This window comes from Mobula birostris, chromosome 2, assembly GCF_030028105.1.
Source record: "Mobula birostris isolate sMobBir1 chromosome 2, sMobBir1.hap1, whole genome shotgun sequence".
NCBI lineage: Eukaryota > Metazoa > Chordata > Chondrichthyes > Myliobatiformes > Myliobatidae > Mobula > Mobula birostris.
This window is the reverse complement of record NC_092371.1, coordinates 65,886,257-65,909,293: the sequence shown is the minus strand read 5'-3', so window position 1 is coordinate 65,909,293 and position 23,037 is coordinate 65,886,257. Positions and strand designations below refer to the sequence as shown.

The 23,037-nt window shown below is 42.3% G+C and overlaps 1 protein-coding gene across 2 annotated transcripts in view; it reads right to left on the bottom strand.

The window, feature by feature from the left end:
• The window catches only part of LOC140187157 (proto-oncogene tyrosine-protein kinase Src-like), a 223,432-nt gene that overhangs the window by 45,014 nt on the left and 155,381 nt on the right, over nt 1-23,037 (bottom strand). For both annotated transcript variants that reach the window (XM_072242161.1, XM_072242170.1), the window contains exon 6: nt 5,313-5,462. In XM_072242161.1, the coding sequence (XP_072098262.1) occupies nt 5,313-5,462 (150 nt within the window). The remainder of the gene's footprint in view (nt 1-5,312; nt 5,463-23,037) is intronic.

The following is a 23,037-nucleotide window of genomic DNA, read 5'->3' as shown; positions in this document are numbered from 1 at the left end:
TATGTCCAGCTGAGAGAGCAGTACTTCAGTGGACAATCAGTGTGTGCTTTAGTCTCTGAAGTAGGGGACAGGGTAGAGATCCGACTCTACCAAAGGAGGCGTGAGGTGCTCCTTCCATCCACTAGCCTGCAGGTCACCCTTGGACAAGGTGAAGCATCTGCGTAGCCCCGCCCCCCCCCCCCACCCTGATCAGGGTCATGTGAAACCATGGGAGCAAGTGATGGATGGTCATATGAGAAGCTGCTGCACATCACAAGTCCTGATTATGCTACCACTGACGCCAGACAGTCTCTGAAGAGTATTGATAATGGCTGGGATCACCCATTTTGTAAAGGCACTGCCCATAAGGCGGCAATGGCAAACCACTTATGTAGAAAAAATAGCCAAGAACAATCATAATCAAGAGACCATGATCACCCATGTCACATGATACAGCACATGATGATGATCAAGCAACACACACAAAAATGCTGGTGAACACAGCAGGCCAGGCAGCATCTGTAGGAAGAGGTACAGTCAACGTTTCGGGCCGAGACCCTTCGTCAGGACTAACTGAAAGAAGAGATAGTAAGAGATTTGAAAGTGGGAGGGAGAGGGGGAGATCCAAAATGATAGGAGCAGACAGGAGGGGAAGGGATGGAGCCAAGAGCTGGAAAGTTGATTGGCAAAAGGGATACGAGGCTAGAGAAGGGAGAAGATCATGGTACGGAAGGCCTAGGGAGAAAGAAAGGGGGAGGGGAGAGAAAAACCCAGAGGATGGGCAAGGAGTTATAGTGCGAGGGACAGAGGGAGAAAAAAGGAGGGAAAAAAGGGGGAATGAATGAATGAACAAACAAACAAATAAATAAATAAGCGATGGGGTACAAAGGGGAGGTGGGGCATTAACGGAAGTTAGAGAAGTCAATGTTCATGCCATCAGGTTGGAGGCTACTCAGACGGAATATAAGGTGTTGTTCCTCCAACCTGAGTGTGGCTTCATCTTTACAGTAGAGGAGGCCGTGGATAGACATGTCAGAATGGGAATGGGACATGGATTATGCAGATTTCCTCGTGTTTACATAATGATGATGATGAGTCTCTGAAGAGGAACTTGAATCTGGAACCCTTCATCTAACCAACCAAAAGTTGTACATACCCTGAAGTACAGCATCATTTAAGAGTAGAATAGACTTCCTTCATCTATGCCCAAATGTAACTGAGCTTCAAGTAAGTGTACAAGGGAAAATCTGATGGTGAGGTCAAAGATGTCTTCTCCACACGGAACCCAACTGATCCTAAAGGATGCAATGTAGGAGTAGGGAAGTGTGACCTTCCCACTGGAACCTGGAAACATTCTAAACAAGCTCTGTGCTGCTATTGAACTCTGTTGTTCAAGTAACAGACAGAGGCACAGTAGGGGAAATCTCAGAACTTGGCACCCTAACAAATAGGGAGCACATGGCCAGTATTCACTTAACGTAGCGTACTCCTAAATGTGTGTATCTAAGGAACTGAGTTATTTGTCAGAAGGATGCATTTGTAAATGTATCCATTCCCAATATACTGTCTTTAAACACACAGTGGTTTATGTAGTATATAGCATTCTTATCATCTTATAAAATGCTGTGGTATATTTTCCTCCTGAATTAAGACATGCACCAAAATTTCTAATGATATAAAAGACACCGTTATCTTTCATAGTCTGCTAGTAGAAAGGTGAACAATTCTGGTAAGTTATCTTTGACTGACAATTGGTAGGCACCACAATAAACCAATCAATCCTTTTATTCTTTCCCCCACCTTCAGGGATCACTACTACAGTCGACCTTCACTAATCCAACTACTTGTAATCCGGTTCCTTCGATAATCCGGCACTGATTATGCTTAATGTGATCCTTCTGTAATTCGGCATTTTCACTAATCCGGCACTCCTCAGGTCCCAATGGTGCCGGATTAGTGAAGGTTGACCTGTACTTCTTTCCATGGCTTGACATAAGTCAAGAACTTGGGCAGCAACTTAAACTGTTTCTTGGTCCCCTCTTTTGAGGCCGGTGAAAATAAGCAAGCACATTGTTCATCCAAGACCGTGGATTTCTCCTAGTGGCCTGGTCAGTACCACTGGTGTCATGACCAGATGCTGAAGGTAGTAGCAGAAAATACTTCCTCAGCCATTAACACCAGTAAACACCACCAGCCAAGAAAGCCCATAGCCTTTGTCAAAGCTGGGGACCAACCACAGCCTCGGCCCAGATCACCAGCAGGCTTGCTCACCATGTCATCTGACTGGCAACTGAAAATCAGTTTTGATAACCAATTAAAATTCCGTAGCAACAGACACAAAATGCTGGAGCTACTCAGCAGGTCAGGCAGAGTCTATGGAACTGAATAAACAGTCGTCACTTTAGGCCGAGACCCTTTATCAGGACTGAAAAGGAAAGGGGAAGATGCCAGAATATAATGATGGGGGAAGGGGGAAGGAGGATAGCTAGAAGGTGATAGGTCAACGCAGGTGAGTTGGAAAGATAAGTGCTGGAGAAGAAGGAATCTGACAGGAGAGGAGAGTAGGCCATAGGAGAAAGGGAAGGAGGAGGGAAGCCAGGGGGTGGTGATAAGCAGGTGAGAAGAGGTAAGAGGCCAGATTGGGGAATAGAAGAACAGGGGAGAAGAGGATTTTTTTTTAAACCAGAAGGAAAAATCGATATTCACACCATCAGGTTGGAGACTACCCAGACGGACTATAAGGTGTTGCTCCTCCACCCTGAGGGTGGCCTCATCATGGCACAAGAAGAGGCCATGGACTGGCATGTTAGAATGGGAATGGGAATCAGAATTAAACTGTTTTGTCAGTGGGAAGTTCTGCTTTTGGCGCATGGAGAGGAGGTGCTTAATTAAAGTTCCCTGACTTCATCACATCATCATCACTGAGCCCTGACAGAAACCTTGGAGAAGGGTGATGATGATAGAACTGACGGTGCCTTGGCAAAACTGGATTGAGGAGGCAATCAAGTGTAAGAAAGCCCAATACCAGGAGCTGGTAGAGCAGTGGCAGAGACAGGGATGGAGGGCACCGTGTGAGCTTATCGAGATGGGGTGTAGAGGCTTTCCTGGCTGTTCGGTCCGCAAAACCTACTCTCTCCTTGGCCTTACGGGGGCTGCAAAGAGAAGAGCCATCAGGACCATCACAGAAGTTGCTGAGCAAGCCTCCAGATGGATATGGAACAAGAAGTGTGACCCGTGCACCAATGCTGCTGGGACACAAGCCAGGACACGATCAATCTGGCTGGGTTTCCTGGGCTGTAGTGTATGACGTTGAAAGACTCGAAACACCTGATGACCCCAAGTAGAATACCTGATGATGTGTCCCAATGCATCCTCCGATGTATCTCAGCATCAAGTGTTCAATTCTCAATGGAAAGCATAAAAGGTATATTAACTAAATACCTACTTCATGAGTAACTTGTGCAACCTGGCTGTATCGGGATTATACACAACATCAATTGCCATTTAGTGCATTAAATGCAGCAAAACCAAGACACATTTCACAGAATCAATATCAAGTAAGAATTGATGCCAGTCTAAATAGCAAAACAAAAGCCAAATCAGAAAAATATGTTTGTAAAGTGTCTTAAAGGCAGAAAGAGTGATAGAGATGTAGAGTGTCTTCCAAAAGGAATTCTATAGCCTGGAGTCCTAGCAGTTGATAGCACAGTTACTAAAGGTGAAGTGATTAAATTTGAGCATGATCAAAAAATCGTTAACAGAAAGTAGAAAATCAGAGATTGCTGGGCTGGAGTTGATTGCTGACAAAGAGGGCAAGATCTTGAAGTGGTTTGAAAATAAGGCTAAATTATTTTAAAACTGAGGAATTATTTCAGAAGGGGAAACATAGGTCAAGCAAACACACTGAACAACATGAATTGCGACACAAAGAAAATTCCAAGTGAAGCATTTTAGAATATCCCAGGAGAGCCCAAGCTCCATCTTTCTTATGTTAACATAAATTATTTTATTTATTTGTGCATACAAAGAACTTCAGCTGAGAATGGCTTTCTATGTTGTTTTGGGTCTGGAGTACTTTTTCCGGAAGGGTTCATTATTTTTCAGCAAGGTTTCACTAATATCCCCATCACAGACTCTCAGAGGATGGTTAGGCAGCCAGGATAATGGCAGCTCATTCTATTTAGATGAATGTGCTTTGTTCTACAGCTCTCAAAGGCATGTGCTCTCCATAAATGTGCAGGTTCGTTCAAGGTTATAATGAGACTCTGAGGGAAGGGGTTCATGTGAGTTTCTCTCTGGTATTACCAAATATTCTTACTTCCCACCTTTTAAAACAATAAGAAAACTGAGATATTTACTTTTGAATAATTAAGGCACTGCATGGGTTAGTCTATGCGCCTTGATTCAGACTGAAATTTATTGAGCAGTTTTTTTTTAAAACTTCAATTGATGTCAAAAGGCATAGATAGAGTGGACAGCCAAAGACTTTACCCAGGGTGGAAATGGTTGATACAAGGTGCTTAATTTTAAGGTGACTGGAGGACAACAGTAGCGTAGTGGTTAGCACAAGACTTTATAGCACCAGAGACCCAGGTTCAATTCCCACCGCTGTCTGTAAGGAGTTTGTGTGTTCTCCCCATGACTGCGTAGGTTTCCTCCCATAGTCCAAAGATGTACAGGTTGGAACGTTAATTGGTCATTGGAAATTGTTTCATAATTAGGCCAGGATTAAATCAGGGGATTGCTGGGCGGCATGGCACAAAGGGCCAGCACTGTACCTCAATAAGTAAAATTAAAAATATATAGATGGAAGGTCAGAGCTAGTTTTGTTTTTACACAGATAGTGGTAGTCACATGGGATGTGCTGCTAGGGGTGGTGGTAGAAGCAGATACATTAGGGACATTCAATAGACTCCTAGATAGGCACATGGATGAAAGAAAAATGGAGGGTTATGTGGGAGGGAAGAGGCAGATTGATCCTTGAGTAGGTTAAAGGTTGGCATGACATTGTGGGCTGAAGGGCCTGTACTGTACTGTGCTGTACTGCTTCTGGTTCTATCTTCTGTGTAACTGAAAGGCAATATTGATGTAGTCTGGTGCATGACACCTTAGGATCTGTTTTCCTGTGGAATCAGCATTAAGATGTGTATAAACAGAGCACCAGGAACATGTACAACAGTGGAATGTGTTATTTCTGCCACTCTAGCTGTTTAAGGGATTCTGCTGACAGATGAACAACACTTACGTTAATCCACTTATTCAAAGGCACCATTGTAACAATGAAAGATATCTTCATTACAGGCTGCACAACCTTTGCTTTCTTTATAACTTACTTGAGTAGTGGACAACCAGTTGCTGCAGGTTATCAAACTGTGTTCGTGATGTAATGTAGAAGCCACCCTTGTCCAGCTTGCGAATCTTGTAGTGCTTTACATTCAGTCCTTTTGCATTGTCATAGTCAGACACGGATAAGCAATAAGCACCTGAATAAAAGGAAGAAGGTATTTTCATTTACAAGCAGCGTATTTTGTACAACTCTGTACAGTGGATTCCAGTTACAATCAGCATATTTTGTACAACTCTGTACAGTGGATTCCGGTTAAATGGGCCACTGGTTAATCAGGCACCTACTTATTTGGGAAAACTCTTAAAGAACAAAAACTAATTGAGAAAGTTGATGAGATTCACTTCATTTATTTGGGACACTATGCCACTTAACTGAGGCAGGTGACTGTTGACAAACAGTTATTATCGGCACCCAATTGCCCACCATTGAGAACATCTACCATAAGCGCTGCCTGGGCAGGGCAAAAAGCATTATCAAGGATGCAGTTCACCCTAACCATGGACTTTTTACTCTCCTCCCATCCGGTAGGTGCTACAGGAGCCTCCGCTCCCGCACCAGCAGGCACAGGAAGAGCTTCTTCCTTGAGGCTGTGACCCTGCTGAACCTCAACATCACAGCACTAAGCAGTATTGCACCCGTATTGTACTGTCTCAGTACTTTTATATTTGTGTGCTGTAGCACTTTTTATTCGCAGTTATTTTGAAAATAACACTATGCTAACTGCATTTCATTGGCTTTGTATCTGTACTCGGCACAATGACAATAAAGTTGAATCTAATCTAACTAGCGTCAGACACAGGCACTTGTGTGGCCATTAGACACCACACTGTGCTTAGAGCAAACAGATTTTAAACAGTGTCAGTTGTCTGTGTCTGTGTTCAAAAAACAGTGATTTTTGGCAAGAATAAGCAGTAAAACAATTCAGTACTGTTTGCTCACAGCGGTTTCAAGCATTCCAGCTTGGAGATGCCAGAATCAGCCAGGAGTGAAAATGAAATGTCCTTATTACTTCAACAAGTTAGGAACTATGAACAATTTGAAGTTATCAACAATTGTCTTGAATATTACAATGAAAATGAAGGTAGGGAAGATGCTGTCTGCACTTGGTGCCTGGCTGATTTTGCACATTTACAGTCAATCAAAAGAATATAGCAGCATACACTGTCTGTCGAAAACTTTTAGGAATACAGTTTTAAGTTACTGTAGTACTAGAAATACAGAATAACAATGGCGAAAGAAGCTTTCCAAAAAATGAAGACCATATTAACAGACAGAAAGATGAGCACGGACACTAAAAACAGAATACTGCAGTGCTACATTTACTCTATCCTGACTTATGGAAGTGAATGCTGGACCATTTCTCCAGCAATGGAAAAGAGACTAGAAGCAGCTGAATTATGGTTCTGCAGGAGAATATTAAAAATATCATGGACCACACACACATCAAATGAAGAAGTTCTCAGAAGAGCCCAAGCAGTTCGATCACTCATACCAACAATAAGAGAAAGACAACTCAGATTCCTAGGACACATCATGCGGAAAGATGAACTAGAAAAACTCATACTCTCTGGAAAGATTGAGGGGAGTAAACCTAGAGGAAGACCTCGGCTTATGTACATCAAAAGCATAGCCAGGTGTCTACACATCGAGGAAATGGAAGTCATCCAAAAAACGAAGGAGCGACCTATATGGAAAACCATGGTCACAAAGTCCGCATCGGATGTGGTACCTAGACAGATAGACAGTAGTACTGTAGGTAGTGTTCTAATTTGTTCTGTATTTCATTTAAATACAGAATTTGTTTCTCAGTCAAACAGTAGTTTGCCTTTTTTATACCTTCCTGAACTATTTCCATGAACCTTCGCAATTTGGAGCAGCTGCTTAATTGGGCCAAAATGTATTGGTCCTGATGTGTCCCAATACAACCACAATCCACTGTACTACTACTTTGGTTCTCCTGCTACACAGATATTAATTCACTGAAGTGACTTAGCTGAAGCAAACAAAACAGATTTTTGATTTGTCCAGAAGTTACAACTGTCACTTATTTAAATTTGTTTAGCCTCACTTACACCCCTCCACATTGGTGGCACAGCAGTTTCAAAATCCTGGGAGTCCACATTACACACCACCTGTCATGGTCGCAGAACACATTCTCCACAGTCAAGAATGTTCACCAACACCTCTATTTTCTGACGACTGAAGAGAGCTGGATGATGTACATCAATACTCAAGACCTTATACAGAGGTGGAGTAGAGAGCATCCCAACATGCTGCATCACTGCATAGTACAGGAACTGCACCACACTAGACAGGAAGGCTCTACAACGGGTAGTCAAAACTGTTCAAAGCATCACCAGCACAGTCCTACCCATATCAAGGTACTGTATATATAGAAAGGTGGGGTGTATGGGGCCTCAGGGAGAGGTAGCACCTCTGGTGGGGGAACATGTGGCGTCCTTTTCAAGGTGGTTTGTCCACCTCTGGTCCCCACCTGGAACTCAGTTCCCACCTGTGGCTCCCTGTAGCTGTTTGCATGCGACAGCGGCCACACCCCAGACAATGGCTTCAACAAGCCGGCTAAATCAGGTGAGAGCAGCCGACGGGTCTCAAACCCTCAATGAGATAGGGAGTTGTCTATCTCAGCATGTGAAGACAGACTCCGGCTGATTGAGGGGACGAGACCAATGGAAGGTCCAACGGTCAAGAAGGCGGTCTCTGTAAGCGTCGTGGAATGCATAGAGCAGGACAAGACACAGAAGATGTCCTGGTCATCCACTGCGCCTAGTCCCATCTCCAGCCGTCTTGACTTTGTCTTGCCACTGGATCCAGATGGGAACTGGGAAGAGAGAGTGAGGCTGACACTGCGCAACTCTCTCTCACTTAAATCCAAATCACGCGCTAGTCTTGACACCATCATAAACTGGCTGGTGGCGCAGTGACATCAGCGCCAGACTCCAGAGTGAAGGTTCCAGAGTGAAGGTTCCCGAGTTCAAATCCAGTCGGGCCACTCCCAGACACGCTTTCCATCCGTGCCAGGTTGAGTGTCGAGCTAGCAACCTGACCTCGTAAAAAGTACTAATGGTGTCGAGGTCTTCATCGGTGACGATGGACGAACCTTACCTTATATAGAAAGGTGCCAGAAAAGGTCCAGTAACATCGTGAAGGATCTCACTCACCCTGCCCATGGATTACTTGTCCCACTCCCATCACAGAGGAGCCTGCACAGCATCCACGCCAGGACCACCAAACTCAAAAACAGTTACTTTTCCCCAAGCTGTCAGGCTGATCAACACCCCCACCCAGGCCACCCCACCACCACTACTTTATCACTTCCTGTCAGTCGCCTTATGTACAAACACTCCTGTACCTAGAATCACTTCATGTACATACAAGAAGTGTATCTATATCAGCTAATGTTTTGTATTTGTATTTATTGTGATTTTTGTAGTGCGTTCTTTATGCTTATTGTGCTTTTTTAATGCTGCACTGGATCTGCAGTAGCAATCCTTTGATTCTCAATTACACTGCTGAATTACAGTAAACAATCTTGAATCTTGAGATGAATCTTAAATCTTATTATATTTCAGTTCATGTCCTTAGGTAGTCTGTTAATGACAATATTCTCCTGCATCTAGTTGTGAACAGGATGCCCAGGTGTCACATAAACCTCTAGAGAGGTGTCCACGATCTTCATCAGCCTGGCCCAAGTCAATGGTGGTAACAGGAAAACTGCAGCGTGCACATTAGATGTTTCAAGAACCCTTGAAGCTGTCATCTCACAGACAACCTGATGACTTTCAGCCAACAGGAGCTGCAAAGCAGGGCACCACGGTAGTACAGCGGTTAGCACAAAGCTATTTGCGGCTCGGGGCGTCCCGGATTTCAGAAAGTAGCATCTGTACATCCTCCCCATGGAATGAGTGGGATCCTCTGGGTCCTCTGGTTTCCTCCCACAGTCCAAAGACGTTCCAGATAAGTTAATTGGTGATTCTCGGTTGTCCCGTGATTAGGTCAGGGTTAATCAGGTCTGTTGGGGGTTGCTGGGCCGGAAGGCCCTACCCTGTGCTGTATTACTAAAATAAAGTGACCACAGTGTCTGGACTATCCTAAAGTCCAATGTGCGTAGATCATAGAACACATACAGCATAAGAACAGGTCCTTTGACCCACAGAATTGCCCTGAACTAATTTAATTAATAACAAATCCCATCAGCCTAGACAGATCCCTCATTTCCTGCATAGTCATATACTTATCCACAAATCTCTTACATGCCTTTGTCAAACTTGTCTCCACTACCATTCCTGGCAGCACATTCTAAGTACTCACCACTGTATCAAACAAAACTAAGAAAAATAAGACACTGCCATACACATTTCAATTGAACTTACACTTTTTCATCTTAAATGCATTCCTGCTAGTGATAGACACTTGATACGAGCTGTTTACCTATGCCTCTCATAATCTTATAAGATTCTATCCGGTCTCCCCTCAGAGAAAACGACCCAGCTTTGTCCGACCATTCCTATAACACATGCTCTCTAATCCAGATCCCCTGCTTAGTCAGCAGCAGAAATGCACCAGTTTCCAAATTTCTTTCCTATCCCGACTTCTGAAAGCCAGCTGTCCCACTTGCTTAAGTCTGCAAATTCCACACTGGCCACCTTAGAACCTACAGAACTGCACTGAAGATAAGTCATCGCATAGCCCTTCCTCTGCTCATGATGCGAAAAAGAAACACGGTATCACAAGTGAATGCAGATGCTGGAATTTGAAGCAACATACAGAACACGGGTGAGCAATCCAGATGAAAGGCCTCGACCTGAAACAATGTCCCTCCATAGATGGTGTCTGACCCATGGCGCTCCTCTGGCATTTTGTGTGTTACTGAAGGAACCTGATATATTTGGGTGAGGTGAAACTGATTATTCTGCAAAAAAAATGCAGGCTCGATTGTGCATAGCTAAAATACTATCAGCAGGACATCGCCACAGAAAGAAACGTCTTCTCTGTGGGTCAAAATATCACAATACTTTAATGAGCTGCCTGGCCCCAAGAAGATGGGTAGCCCCCAAGTAGATCACACTGAAACAAATACTTGCTTTCAAATATATCCCAGCTAATAAGACATGTTATCATCACCAGTTGTACACTACCAGCATGAGTGTCTGGGATTGTTACAATGGCAACCATGAGCAAATTAGGTTCCCGTTTGGACATGCTAACAATTAGATATTCCTTTGAAAATTCCTTAGAAATGCCTAATGTTTCTATTTCTCCCCCTGTAATTCACTTTTGTTATGTAGAGAACACACTGCATTTCAAATTTTCAAAATCCTTACAATCGTTTCACCTGTTTAAGCAGAAGCCTTTGTTTTCTGTACTGTTTGTTTTTTTTTCCCATTGTATTTGCTCCTTTACCCCATCCTAATGATAAATTCCTCAATGCAAAATGGATCTTTGGACCCTCAGGTTCACACATTGTTGTTCAGGAATGGAATATTTACTTACACTAGAAAGCCTATGAACAAGACACCACATATCCTTAATCTTAAAACTAGCTTTGTTTAGATGGTCAAATATACCACCTGTTCAACTTCAGTGAAGTTTCTTTTATTACAACTCGTAATGAAATTTTAGTACTTCATACTTAGTCACAGGGGCATAGAAACAGACTATTCGGCCCATCTAGTCCATGACAAACTGTTTAAACTGTCTATACCCATCAACCTGCACCAGGACCTCCATACCCCTACCAACATTGTACCTCATCAAACTTCTCTCAAATGCGGAAATCAAGCTCACATGCACCACTTGCACTGGTAGCTCGTTCCACACTCTCATGACCCTCTGAGTGAAAAGGTTTCCCCTCATATTCCCCTTAAACTTTTCACCCTTAACCCATGACCTCTGGTTGTCATCCCATCCAACCTCAGTGAAAAATGCCTGCTTGTGTTTACCCCGTAAGTACTCCTCATAATTTTGTTTACCTCTGTCAAATCTCCTCTCAGTCTTCTACGTTCCAAGGAATAAGGTCCTAACCTATTCAATCTTTCCTTATAACTCAGGTCCTCTAGTCCTGGCAACATCCTTGTAAATTTTGCTGAGAGCAACTGTTAGGGATTGTAACTGCTCCTTTAGAACATTTCCAGTAAGTCCAGATCAACAGCTTACATGAAGACTCATGCAAGTGCAAAGTTGTTCAGTTTCTTTCAGCTTTTCCCAAAGAGTAACAAGAAAGTATATTCCAAGTAGTGCTCCCTCTCTTCTAACTACACAGGCAAAATTTGTCTGACACAGAACTGATCAATGAAGTGTTTGCAATATCTTACTGGGAGAGACAGCAGACAGGGAATAATAACAAAGGTGGAGGCTCATTGTTATGTTGAGCAACACAGCTTGAAGATCATTTTGAATGCATTGTGCATTTACAGGGAAACAGCTCCCAACACCGTTAAATTAGATTTAGCACAAAATCCATTGGAGGTTGAACCTGCCCGCTGACACCTTTTATATTATCCTACTGGGTGCTTTCCTGGTATCGCTGCAGAAACCAGTTCTCAAGCCAAAATTCTCAGCAGCATAGGCTGTTAGCATGTTATGTTTGTGATTCCAGACAATCTTTTGCAGCTGTTGTCTTTTACTGTATTTCTGCTTACTAGCAAATCCTTAATGCGCTGTATATTTTTTTCCTGGAGAACTGTCAAAAAAGAAAAGAGCACACCCTAGCAATGATTCTTTAGCACATTCCCCATCAATGAGTGGTTTGGCAGATTAAATGTTGGGCAATAACCTTTGAACCCTCAAAGCTAACAGCAGTTGGAACGACCTAAAATAAATGTTATCAAAATATAGTGGCCACTTTATCATGGACACCTGTAATCCCGTTCATTAATGCAAATACCTAAATCAGTCAATCATGTGGCAGCAACTCAATGCATAAAAGCATGTCAACATAGTCAAGAGGCTTGGTTGTGGCTCAAACAAAACATCAGAATGGGGAGAAAGTGTGATCTAAGTGACTTTGACTGTGAAATGATTGTTGGTGCCAAACAGGGTGGTTTGCATATCTCAAAAACTGCTGCTCTCCTGGGATTTTCACATACAACAATCTCTACAGTTAGTAGACTGGTGCAAAACAACAAATAAAAGTCTAGTGAGCAACAGTTCTTTGGGCGAAAATGCCTTGTTAATGAGAGAGGTCAGAGGAGAATGGCCAGACTGGTTCAAGCTGACAGTGTAACCACTGGTCACACCAATGGTGTGCAGAAGAGCATCTCTGAATGCACCGCACATCAAACCTTGAAGTGGATGGGCTGCAGCAGCAGGCCACGAACATACAATAAAGTGGACACTGAGTGTATTTTTTTTTGTAGCTGATATCTCAAGAAAAGGGTTCCATTTGTTATTGTTCAATTTAGAGCAGAAGTCCTGCACACTACTGCCTCAGAAAAGAAGATCCATATACATATCACCCTTTTAGTCATGTCAAATCTTTCATGCCACCACACTTGAAAACCTCTGTTGCTTCTCCCAATATTTGAATGTTGTTGTTTCTTTGCTGGTGTATTTTTATCAAGCTGAAAAGGATAATTGCAATTTAAAGATATCTCACCAATAAACTTAAATTACATAGTTTTACCAGTTTTAAATAAAATGTGTCTATTGTGAAAAACTGTAGTATTCATGGTGTTAAACTACATACTGTATTTGCCATTATTATAACTGAATATCCAGTGTTCGCTCACAAGGCACAGAAGAACATAATATAAGCAGAGCAAAGCCAATGCCAACTGGACCAACTGTTTACTATCCATATACTGATGTGTATACCAGGCCTGCGAGAATTTCAAAATGTAGCATCCAATGTCACATGTTCCCGCACTGTCTAGCTGGCACCAAGACAGTTTGAGACATTTCCTGTGAAAACATCTCACTGCTCTCCAGCTGTAAAAAATCATCTGCTTTTTCATTTGACAGGAAAGATAATTATTATGTATCTTTTTAATTAAAGAACTGAGCGGCAGCACTGCATTCTGTGTGCCAACAAAACTTTTGTGCATGCAGTCTCAGGCACATGTGCCATAGGTTCGCCACCCCTGCCCTAAGTGGTACTTTGCCCCCTTGTACAATACCATTTACTGTAGTTATAGTATCTCTAAGTGTAGCATCCTTGCTATTAACTGGCTCAGATCAGATAACTAAGCACAGATCAGGAGTTAAGATTTGTAGTTACCTCTTCTGTACAGCTAAACATCGCTGTCAATGACTCTTTAAACAACTGCACCAACTATACATTTTGAATTAGGATTTCAAGTCAAAAATCTGAAAATAAACCTCAAGATCATTTCTTAGCATCTCAGTTTTGTCTCTGCAATTAACTCCTTTGGCATAGATTTCTACTTAGGGAGAACAATCAGAATGCATAGCCTGAACTTCATTTTAATTTAACAAGGAAAGTCATTAAAATGTATTGACCACAATCTTTGATCCAATTTTCACCCATGTGACCAGACAGATGTGAGGCCAGACAATGCATGTTAAAGAGTTATTCATTTTCCCATGGAAGGCATTATAAGTACATATTCATCAAAGGCCAATGCACTGTGGTCACCTTCTCCCTAGCCAGAGTGCAGATCAGTTGTCTCTGTATAGTCCAGAGATCAAATCAGGGCACTTTCTGGAACTTGTGGGTTGATGTCATAACTGACTTATTGAGCTTAAGGTGACAGGCGTAGACTGATAAAAGAGAAGATGAACACACTAATTGGATATAACAAATACAAAATGCTGCAGGAACTCAACAATCAGGCAACAGCAATGTAGAGGAATAAACAGCTTACATTTCAGGCCATGATCCTTCATCAGGACTGGAAAGGGAGGGGAAGAAACTAGAATAAGGAGGTCGGAGGGGAAGCAGTACAGAATAGAAGGTGATAGATGAGGAGAATGGTAGGTGGGTGGGGGAGGAGGGGATGAAGTGAGAAACTAGGAGGTGACAGCTGGAAAAGATAAATGAGTGAGGAAGGAGGAATCCAAGAAGAGAGGAGAGTGGACCATGAGAGAAAGGGAAGGAAGAGGAGAACCAGAGGGAGGTGATGGGCAGGTGAGGAGAAGGGAAGGGGTAAGAGTGGAGCCAGAATGGGGAATGGAAAAAGAATAAAAAGGGGGTGAGGTAAGAAGTTAGAGAAATCAATGTTCATGCCATTAGGTAGGAGGCTAGCCAAGCGAAATATGAGGAGTTGCTCCTCCAACCAGGGAGTGGCCTTAGCATGGCAGAAAAGGAAGCTATGGACTGACATGTTGGAATAGGAATAGAGAACAGAATTAAAATGGTTGGACAACAGGAAATCCACCCTTTTGTAGACAAAGTGAAGATGCTTGACATCAGGTCTCACCAAAGTAGAGGAGACCACACCCCAGAACACTGGGTATAGCCGTTGCCCTCGGCATGCTTGCAGGTGAAGTGTTGCCTCACCTGGAAGCACTGAAGTTGATGACTGAAAAGCAACTGCACAAAATATTAATCATAAAAATCTTATGTTAATATTTGTATTAAACAATTTGTAATTCATAACAGGCAACTGCAACCTGGATACTTGAGAGATGTTTTTTAGATTAGATTAGATTATGAGGACACTCAGTCCGCATTTATTGTCATTTAGAAATGCATGCATGCATTAAGAAATGATACAATGTTCCTCCAGAGTTATACTACACAAAAAGGGTAATGCACTTACTTAGTAAACATAAATGGTCCTGGCCTCTAAAGAAAAACTGGATATAGTGCAAAGACCAGAAAATCTCAAAGATCTGAGGAGAGATTGGGATCACATGTGGACTGCTCTCACAAATAATTAACGTTAACACAATGGACTTATGTCGAGTAATAGAGGATTTTTGCGAAAGACTGTGATGGGGCTGGGGTGGGGGGGGGGGGGGAGACAGGAAACTTGCTAGATATTTCCTTTCCTCATAGCCCTGAGAATGCTAAGCACAAGCATCTAACAAATTTTCACCATGCAGCACTAACTTTAAGAAATCAAATATAGAAGGGCAGAGGACTAGTGAGACAATTTTGAAATTATGACCATGAAAGCAAAAGTGTAACTCAAGAATGTTCAGAGAAGCACACAGTCCAGGTGCAGAAATGTTAGAGCATGTCAGCATTGCCTTAGCCAGACAAGCAAATTTATGAACTGACATGACTTAAATGAAAGAGGAATTTCCATGTAGCACCATTAAGTGAATGGGAATAAAATTTTCCTTCATACTAGGACAGGACTTGCATACAAATCAACTTTGCAGATGCTTCAAAACCCGAGCATTCTTCAAGACACCAAGACATGAAATGCTAATTTTCAGGTTATTTTGCCTGGTAAGTTGAACTAATTTAGTTGTAAAATCAATATGCTGCATCAATGAGAACATCTTTCAGAAATCCAAGATGTATACGGACTTGCAAATACTTTCTTCAAAAGAAATGTGTTCTATAGCATAGACCAACTGAAATAACAGCAATTATTGAATTATAATGAAATGCATGCTCACAAGCATTGCAATATTCTGTATAACATACACACAAATATATCAAATAAACTTGGTACCATGATTTTTCTCCATCAGCCAAGCCTGATTGAAAAGTGTGTATGTAAACATTTTTAAAAAGGAAAGTATAGAAGTAAATTTTGCAATTTGCTATAAAATACACGTCGATATTCATTCACCTAATACTGTTCTGTGAATCAGCTTTTTGACTGTTTTCCAATGTTTTTAGTAATTTTTGTGGCCTCATACCTACCCAGCCTGCTGGCTCTAGGTCTGAATTCGAGTCACATTCAACCTGTTTCATTGTTATTCATGCATTGGTCTGAGCCAATATCAACCAACAAGACTGTTAATATATGACACTGCCTAACCTTTATAAGAGTTTAGTTTACACCACCCCATTACCTTTTTGTTTTCTCCCCATTCTGGTGGCCCTCTCACATCTTCTCTTCTCCTTTCTCACCATCATAGTCATAGCACAAAAACAGGTCCTTCAGCCCATCTAGTCCATGCCAAACCATTAATCCGCCTAGTTCCATCAATCAACACCTGGACCATAGCCCCCCAGGCATCTCCCATCCATGTACCTATCCAGATCTCCGAAATGTCAAAATTGACCCCACATCCAACACTTGCCCTGTCAGCTCATTCCACACTCTCACCAGCAGGTGAGTGAAGAGCTCCCCTCATGTTCCCCTTACACATTTCATCTTTCACTCTTAACCCATGACCTCCAGTTGTAGTCTCACCCAACCTCAATGGAAAAACCCTGCTACTAGTTTCCTTATCTATACCTCTCATAACTGTGTATAGCTCTTATCAAATATTTCCTCCATCTTCTAGATTCCAGGGAATAAATTCCTAACCTATTCAACCTTTCCCTATAACTCAGATCCTCAAGTCCCAGCAACATCCTTGTAATTTTTTTTTCTGCACTCTTTCAATCTTTTCTGTAGGTATGTGAACAAAACTGGGCACAATACTCCAAGTTAAGCTGCACCAATGTCATATACAACTTCAACATAACATCCCACCTCCTGTATTCAATACATTGCTTTATGATCCAATATGCCAAAAGCCTTCTTTATGAAACTACCTACCTGTAACACCACTTTCAAGAAATTATTGATCTGTATTCCAAGATCCCTCCGTTCCTCAGTGCCTACTGCTCAACGTACAAGACCTACCTGATTGAACCTCCCAAAGTGCAACACAATGTCTGCACTAAGTTCCATCTGCCACTTTTCAGCCCATTTTTCCAGCTGGTCCAGATCCCACTTCAAACTTCGATGGTATTCCTTGCAGCCACAATATCCCCAGTCTTGGTATCATCTTCAAATTTGCTGATCCAGTTTACCACATTATCATCCAAATCACTGATATAGATGACAAACAACAATGGACCCAGCACCTATCTCTTTGACTCGCTACTAGTCACAGGCCTCCAGTCTCAGAGAGACAACTATCTACTATCACTCTCTGGCTTCTCCCACAAAGCCAATGTCTAACCCAATTTACTACCTTGTATTGAATGCCAAGTGACTGAACCTTCTTCAGCAAGCTCTCATGCGGGACCTTCTCAAGTGCCTCGCCAAAGTCTATGTAGACAACATCCACTGCCTTGTTATCGTTAACTTTCCTGGCAACTTCCTAAGAACCTTCCAGTAACTTTCCCACTACTGATGTCAGGCACACCAGCCTATACTTTCCTGGATTATTCTTAGAGACTTTTTAAAAAACATTAGCTGTCCTCCAGCACCTCACTCATGGATAAGTATGTTTTAAATATCTCTGCTATGGCTTCTGCAATTTCTGCACTAGACTCCCACAGGATCCAATGGAACAGCTTGGTGATTTATCCACTCTAATTTGCCTCAGGACAGCAAACACCTCCTCCCCTGTAATCTGTATAGAGTCCATGACCCTGCTATTGCATTGCTTCGCATTCATAGATTCTGTGTCTGACTTCCTAGTAAATACAGATGCAAAAAAAAAATCCTTTTAACATCTCCCCCATCTCTTTCACCTCCACACATATCTTCTGGAGGGCCAATTTTTCCCTTGCTATACTTTTGCTCTTAATATATCTGTAGAGGCCTTTAGGATTCTTCTTCACTTTCTCTGTTAGAGCAGCCTCATGCCTTCTTTTAGCCCTCCTGATTTCCTTCTTAAGTGTTCTCTTGCATTTTGTATACTCGACAAGTACCTCACTTGTTCCTACCTGCTTATATCTGTTACACACCTCCTTGTTTTTCTTAACCAGGGCCTTTATTACCTCTTGAAAACTGAGCATTTTAACCCGAGGACTAAATCCATCCTTTTCCACAATTACCTTGAAATTAATAGCATTATGATCACTAGAGGCAAGGTGTTCTCCTACACAAACTCTTGTCACCTGCCCCGTCTCATCTCCTAATAAGAGATCCAGTATCATGCGCTCTCTTGTTGTGGACATCTGTGCATTGAGGAAGGAAACTTTCCTGAACACATTGGACAAACTCTTTCCTGTCCAGCCCTTTTAGTCACACTTTGTATCTGACCCTTGGATTTTCTGTCCCCTTGACACATTAAACCTTGAAATGGATGGGTTACAGCAGCAGCAAACAAGGAGCATTACAAACAGTATGTTTGTAAGACTTTCAGAAAGAAATGAAGGCACAAGACCAAGACCAATAAAGAATTTGTAAACAAATGTCTGTCAATGGTACTGGGGTTCCAACAGATGAGTTGCATCACTTTTATTTTAATTCACAATACCATGCAAAAGTCTTAGGTACATATATATAGCTAGGGTGCCTAAGACTCTTGCACACTTTAATCATTTTACGTATTGCACTGTACTGCTGCTGAAAAAAAAATGACATATGTGAGTGATGATAAAATTGATTCTGATATGGGTCTCTATTCTGGACTGAGAGTGGGAAGGGGGCAAGGAGAGGGGAATCATGGTTCAATAAAGAGGAAGGGAGAGAGGAGGGAGTGGGAAGCATCAGAGAGACATTCTGTGATGCTCAATAAACCAACTGTTTGGAATCAAATGACTTTATTTAGTGTCTCGGGGCTGTGTGTGCCTGCACCCACACCACTCCTGGCATGCGTTCTCTGCCGCCTGTCCATACCTCTCCTGCAGCACTCCACCCTCACTATTTCCAACATCCTTTGCTCCCGCCAGATTTACAAATGTGCTCTCTGTTCCACACTGATAAATGCAGTACTGTGCAAAAGTCATAAGCACCCTAGCTATATAGCATAGTGGTTAGCATGATGCTTTACAGTACCTGTGACCCAGTCCAATTCCCACCACTGCCTGTAAGGAGTTCATACGTTCTCCCTTTGACTGTGCGGATTTCCTCCGGATGCTCTGGTTTCCTCCCACAATCTAAGGAAGCACCAGTTGGTAGGTTAATTGATCACTTAAATTGCCCCATGATTAGGTTAGGATTAAATCTGGGAGATTGCTAGGCAGTGTGTTTCGAAGGGTCAGAAGAGCTACTCTGTGCTGTATCTCAAATAAATTAATAAATATGTGCCAAAGGCCTTTGCACAATACTGTTATTTATTTATTTATATATATTCAGTGTGGTGTAGGCCTTTCCAGTCCTTCAAGCCATGCCACCCAGCAATCCCCAATTTAACTCTAGCCTAATCATGATCAATTAACTGGTAGGTCTTTGGACTGTGGGAGGAAACTGGAGCACCAGGAGAAAACACATGTGGACAGGGGGGAGAACATACAAACTCTTTACAGGCTGTGGCGGGTATTAAACCCGGGTCGCCGGTACTGTAAAGCGTTTTGCTAACCACTACGCCAGCATGCTGCCCTCCTGGCATTAGTATTCAGCCAGTGCCACTATGGAATAGCGGGGCCTGGACACCTGCAAGAATTAGGGAACCACTGCACTAATGGACAAAAATTGCAGGTGAACGATTCATTTTTCACAGAATTTATGAAGTATTGATGCTTGTCCTTTGGCTGTGAATTGCTTTACCTATTGGAAATTCATTCCTCTATAAATGGATCTGTCCTACTGATACAACACATCAATCACAGAGCCATTGCTGATTATAAGTGGCTCCAGACTGGGACTGAAATTTCAGAAAGAAGGGTTGATTTTTTAAAAATGACACAAAAAAGGAAAATGCTTTAATTTTCTACATATATTACCTTTAACAAAGCATCTCCTGGAGTATTTGGAGTTTAATAAATTAGATATTTAAAATCAATGACTCTAAAATCACTAAGCTAAAGGTAGAAGTGTTAGAAGGTATAGTCTAAAACAATGTGTATTGAATGCTTGGGAAAAGAAGCACCAGGTTTGAGGAAATCCCGATAGTAGGAGCCATTTTAATGAAGGAATTGAGGAGAGAAGGAAGGACAGCAAACGTTAGAAGCCCGGTGTTGGACAAATCATCACAGCACAAGAGAAGGTGGCTTATGGGACCAATCCCCTCGTGATTCCCTTGTCCATTCGTCCCTCCTGGCACTTTTCTCTGCAGCCAGAACTGCTACACCTGCTCTTCCACCTCCATTCAGGGCCCCCAACAGTCCTCCCAGGTGAGGCAACACTTCACCTGCACATCTGTTGCAGCCGTCTACTGTATCTGGTGCTCCCGATGCATTCTCCTCTACAATGTACAGTGGGGGACCACTTTGTCAAACACCTTTGATCTATCCACAGCAAGCAGGATTTCCCAGTGGTCAACCATTTAAAATCCAATGCCCATTCTCTTTCTCACAAGGAGCTGCAATGCTCAAGTTGGAGGAGCAACATCTTATCTTCCGTCCGAGTAGCCTCCAACCTGATGTCATGCACATCAATTTGTCTAACTTCCAGTCCCCTCCCCCACCACTTCATCTCCACTCTGACTCTCTCTTCTCTCCTCCTCCTCACCTACCTATTACCTCCCCCCACCCCCCCGGGACCCCTCCTCCTTTCCTTTCTCCCATGGTCTACTCTCCTCTCTTATCAAATTCCTTCTTCTTCAGCCCTTTACCCTTTCTGTCTATCACTTCCCAGCTTATCACTTCATCCACCCTCCCCCCACAACCTGGCTTCTCCTATCATCTTCTAGCATGCCACTCCTTTCCCTACCCCACCTTCTTATTCTAGCTTCTTTTCTTTTCCTTTCCAGTCCTGATGAGGGGCCTTGGCCCGAAACATCGACTGCTTATTCATTTCCATAGACGTCTCCTGACCTGCTGAGTTCCTCCAGCATTTTGTATGTGCCACTCTGGATATCCAACTTCTGCAGAACCTCTTGTGTTTCTCGCTTAAAGATGTTGTACACTTAAAATAGGGCTGAGGGTATGAGGGGCTTTAAATCAAACCATTTAAACTGGCAGCCAATGCAGGGCAACAGGGAAAGAAGAGTGTGGTACAAGGCACAGGTAACCAATGTTAACACACACTAAGAGTTTAAAGATTAAAGATCTCAAGGATAAAGACAAACTTTACCTTTATTTGTTACATGTACATCAAAACAATGAAATGCATCATTTGCATCAAATCAAGTCCGTGAAGATTGTGCTAGGGGCAACCCACAAGTGTCGCCACACTTCTAACGCTGATACAGCATGCCCACAACTTACAAACCCTACCCCAACCATATGTCTTTGGAATATGGGAGGAAACCGGAGCATCTGGAGCAGTAACAGGGAGAATAGACAAACTCCGTACACAGAGCAGCAGGAATCAAAACCTAATCAGAAATCGCTGGCGCTGTATACTACCATGTCGTGCCGATTTTACCAAGAACTAAACATTAGAGATGTTAGCAAAGAGCACATGAACCAAATCAAGAACTAGTCAGTCAGGGGAAAGAACTGACTGGAAATGAAATATGACAGAGGAATGCAACATTCTGGAAATGAAAATGTGGTATGGCGATGAAGCAAGGTATTGAAGTTTGTTAGTAATTTGGCTCAGCTTGAGTGACTGTTGCAGTGTATCAAATCACTGGCAAGACAATAAAATCCTGAATTTAGACTTCCCAGTGGCCAAGTAGAGGAAATTTAAAATGATCAATGGCTTGCCGTTGAGCAGATCATTATGCATCAAATGATTCACGACTATCAGCAGCATCCTGGAGATGTAAAGGTGGGAATGGAACTTCCATGAAGTAATGATCCTTTTAAGTAACAAAAACAGAGAAGGGTGGGGGGAAGGCGCTTTGTGACTGTGGATTTTACCATGGGATTGGGCAAGGCCCAAGTAGGCAGGACTGTTGCTGAATTACCCATGCAATAGGGTTGACTCTGCATTTTTCCAGAGTATAGAGCGAGGCCTGAGCTACAGTACACAACTTTTTGCTTGATATCATAAGTCAGGCTGTCAATCTGCACACGTCGTTCCTACTGCAATTTGAAGACAGTTTGCTACATGGGAGCACTGACCCAAATGCCCCAGTTCTCAGTCATTATTCTGTGAGTCAGTCAACAGTGTACCAGATTGGATGGAGGGCTCTTGTTGCTTGATCCTGTCTGATGCAAGGATGGTTGCAAAAGTGCCTTTGACAACTAACTGGCTTTCTCCAGATACAAACATAGGAAAACTCCGAAAACTCAATTTACATGAGGAAATCTATACTTATTCCTAGGATTCTTAGTTTACTCAACAGGCTATCAATTTTTCTCAGGATGAAAACATATCTCTATGTTTATTTCTGAAATGTAGCATTCAGCACAGGAATAAAAATTTATAATTTATTTAGCAGCAAATAACACTTCAGTATTATATTCAAATAACAATTTTCTGGTATTGTTGATGCCTGACACAATGACGGTAATGATATTACTGTTTGTGGTATTTAATAGACTTTCAGAATTGAACTTTGTCTGTTTTATTTGGCCTTGAGAGCAAGGCAACAAACCCATTTTTATCCATTCAGTGACCTACTTTTCACACTATTCTGCCTCTAGCCAATAGGGGGTTTCTTTTTTTTTATTATAGACTCAGTCTATAATAAAAATGTCTAACCTAAGTTGAAAGTACAAAGTAAATTTATTATTAAAGCACATAAATGTCACCATATACAACACTGAGATTCATTTTCTTGCAGGCGTACTCAATAAATCCTTAATGGAATACGAGATTAATAGAAACTAAGCTAGTAACAAGAGTATTTTCTTTTTTGAACTTTCAGATTACAGACGTACAGAGGTT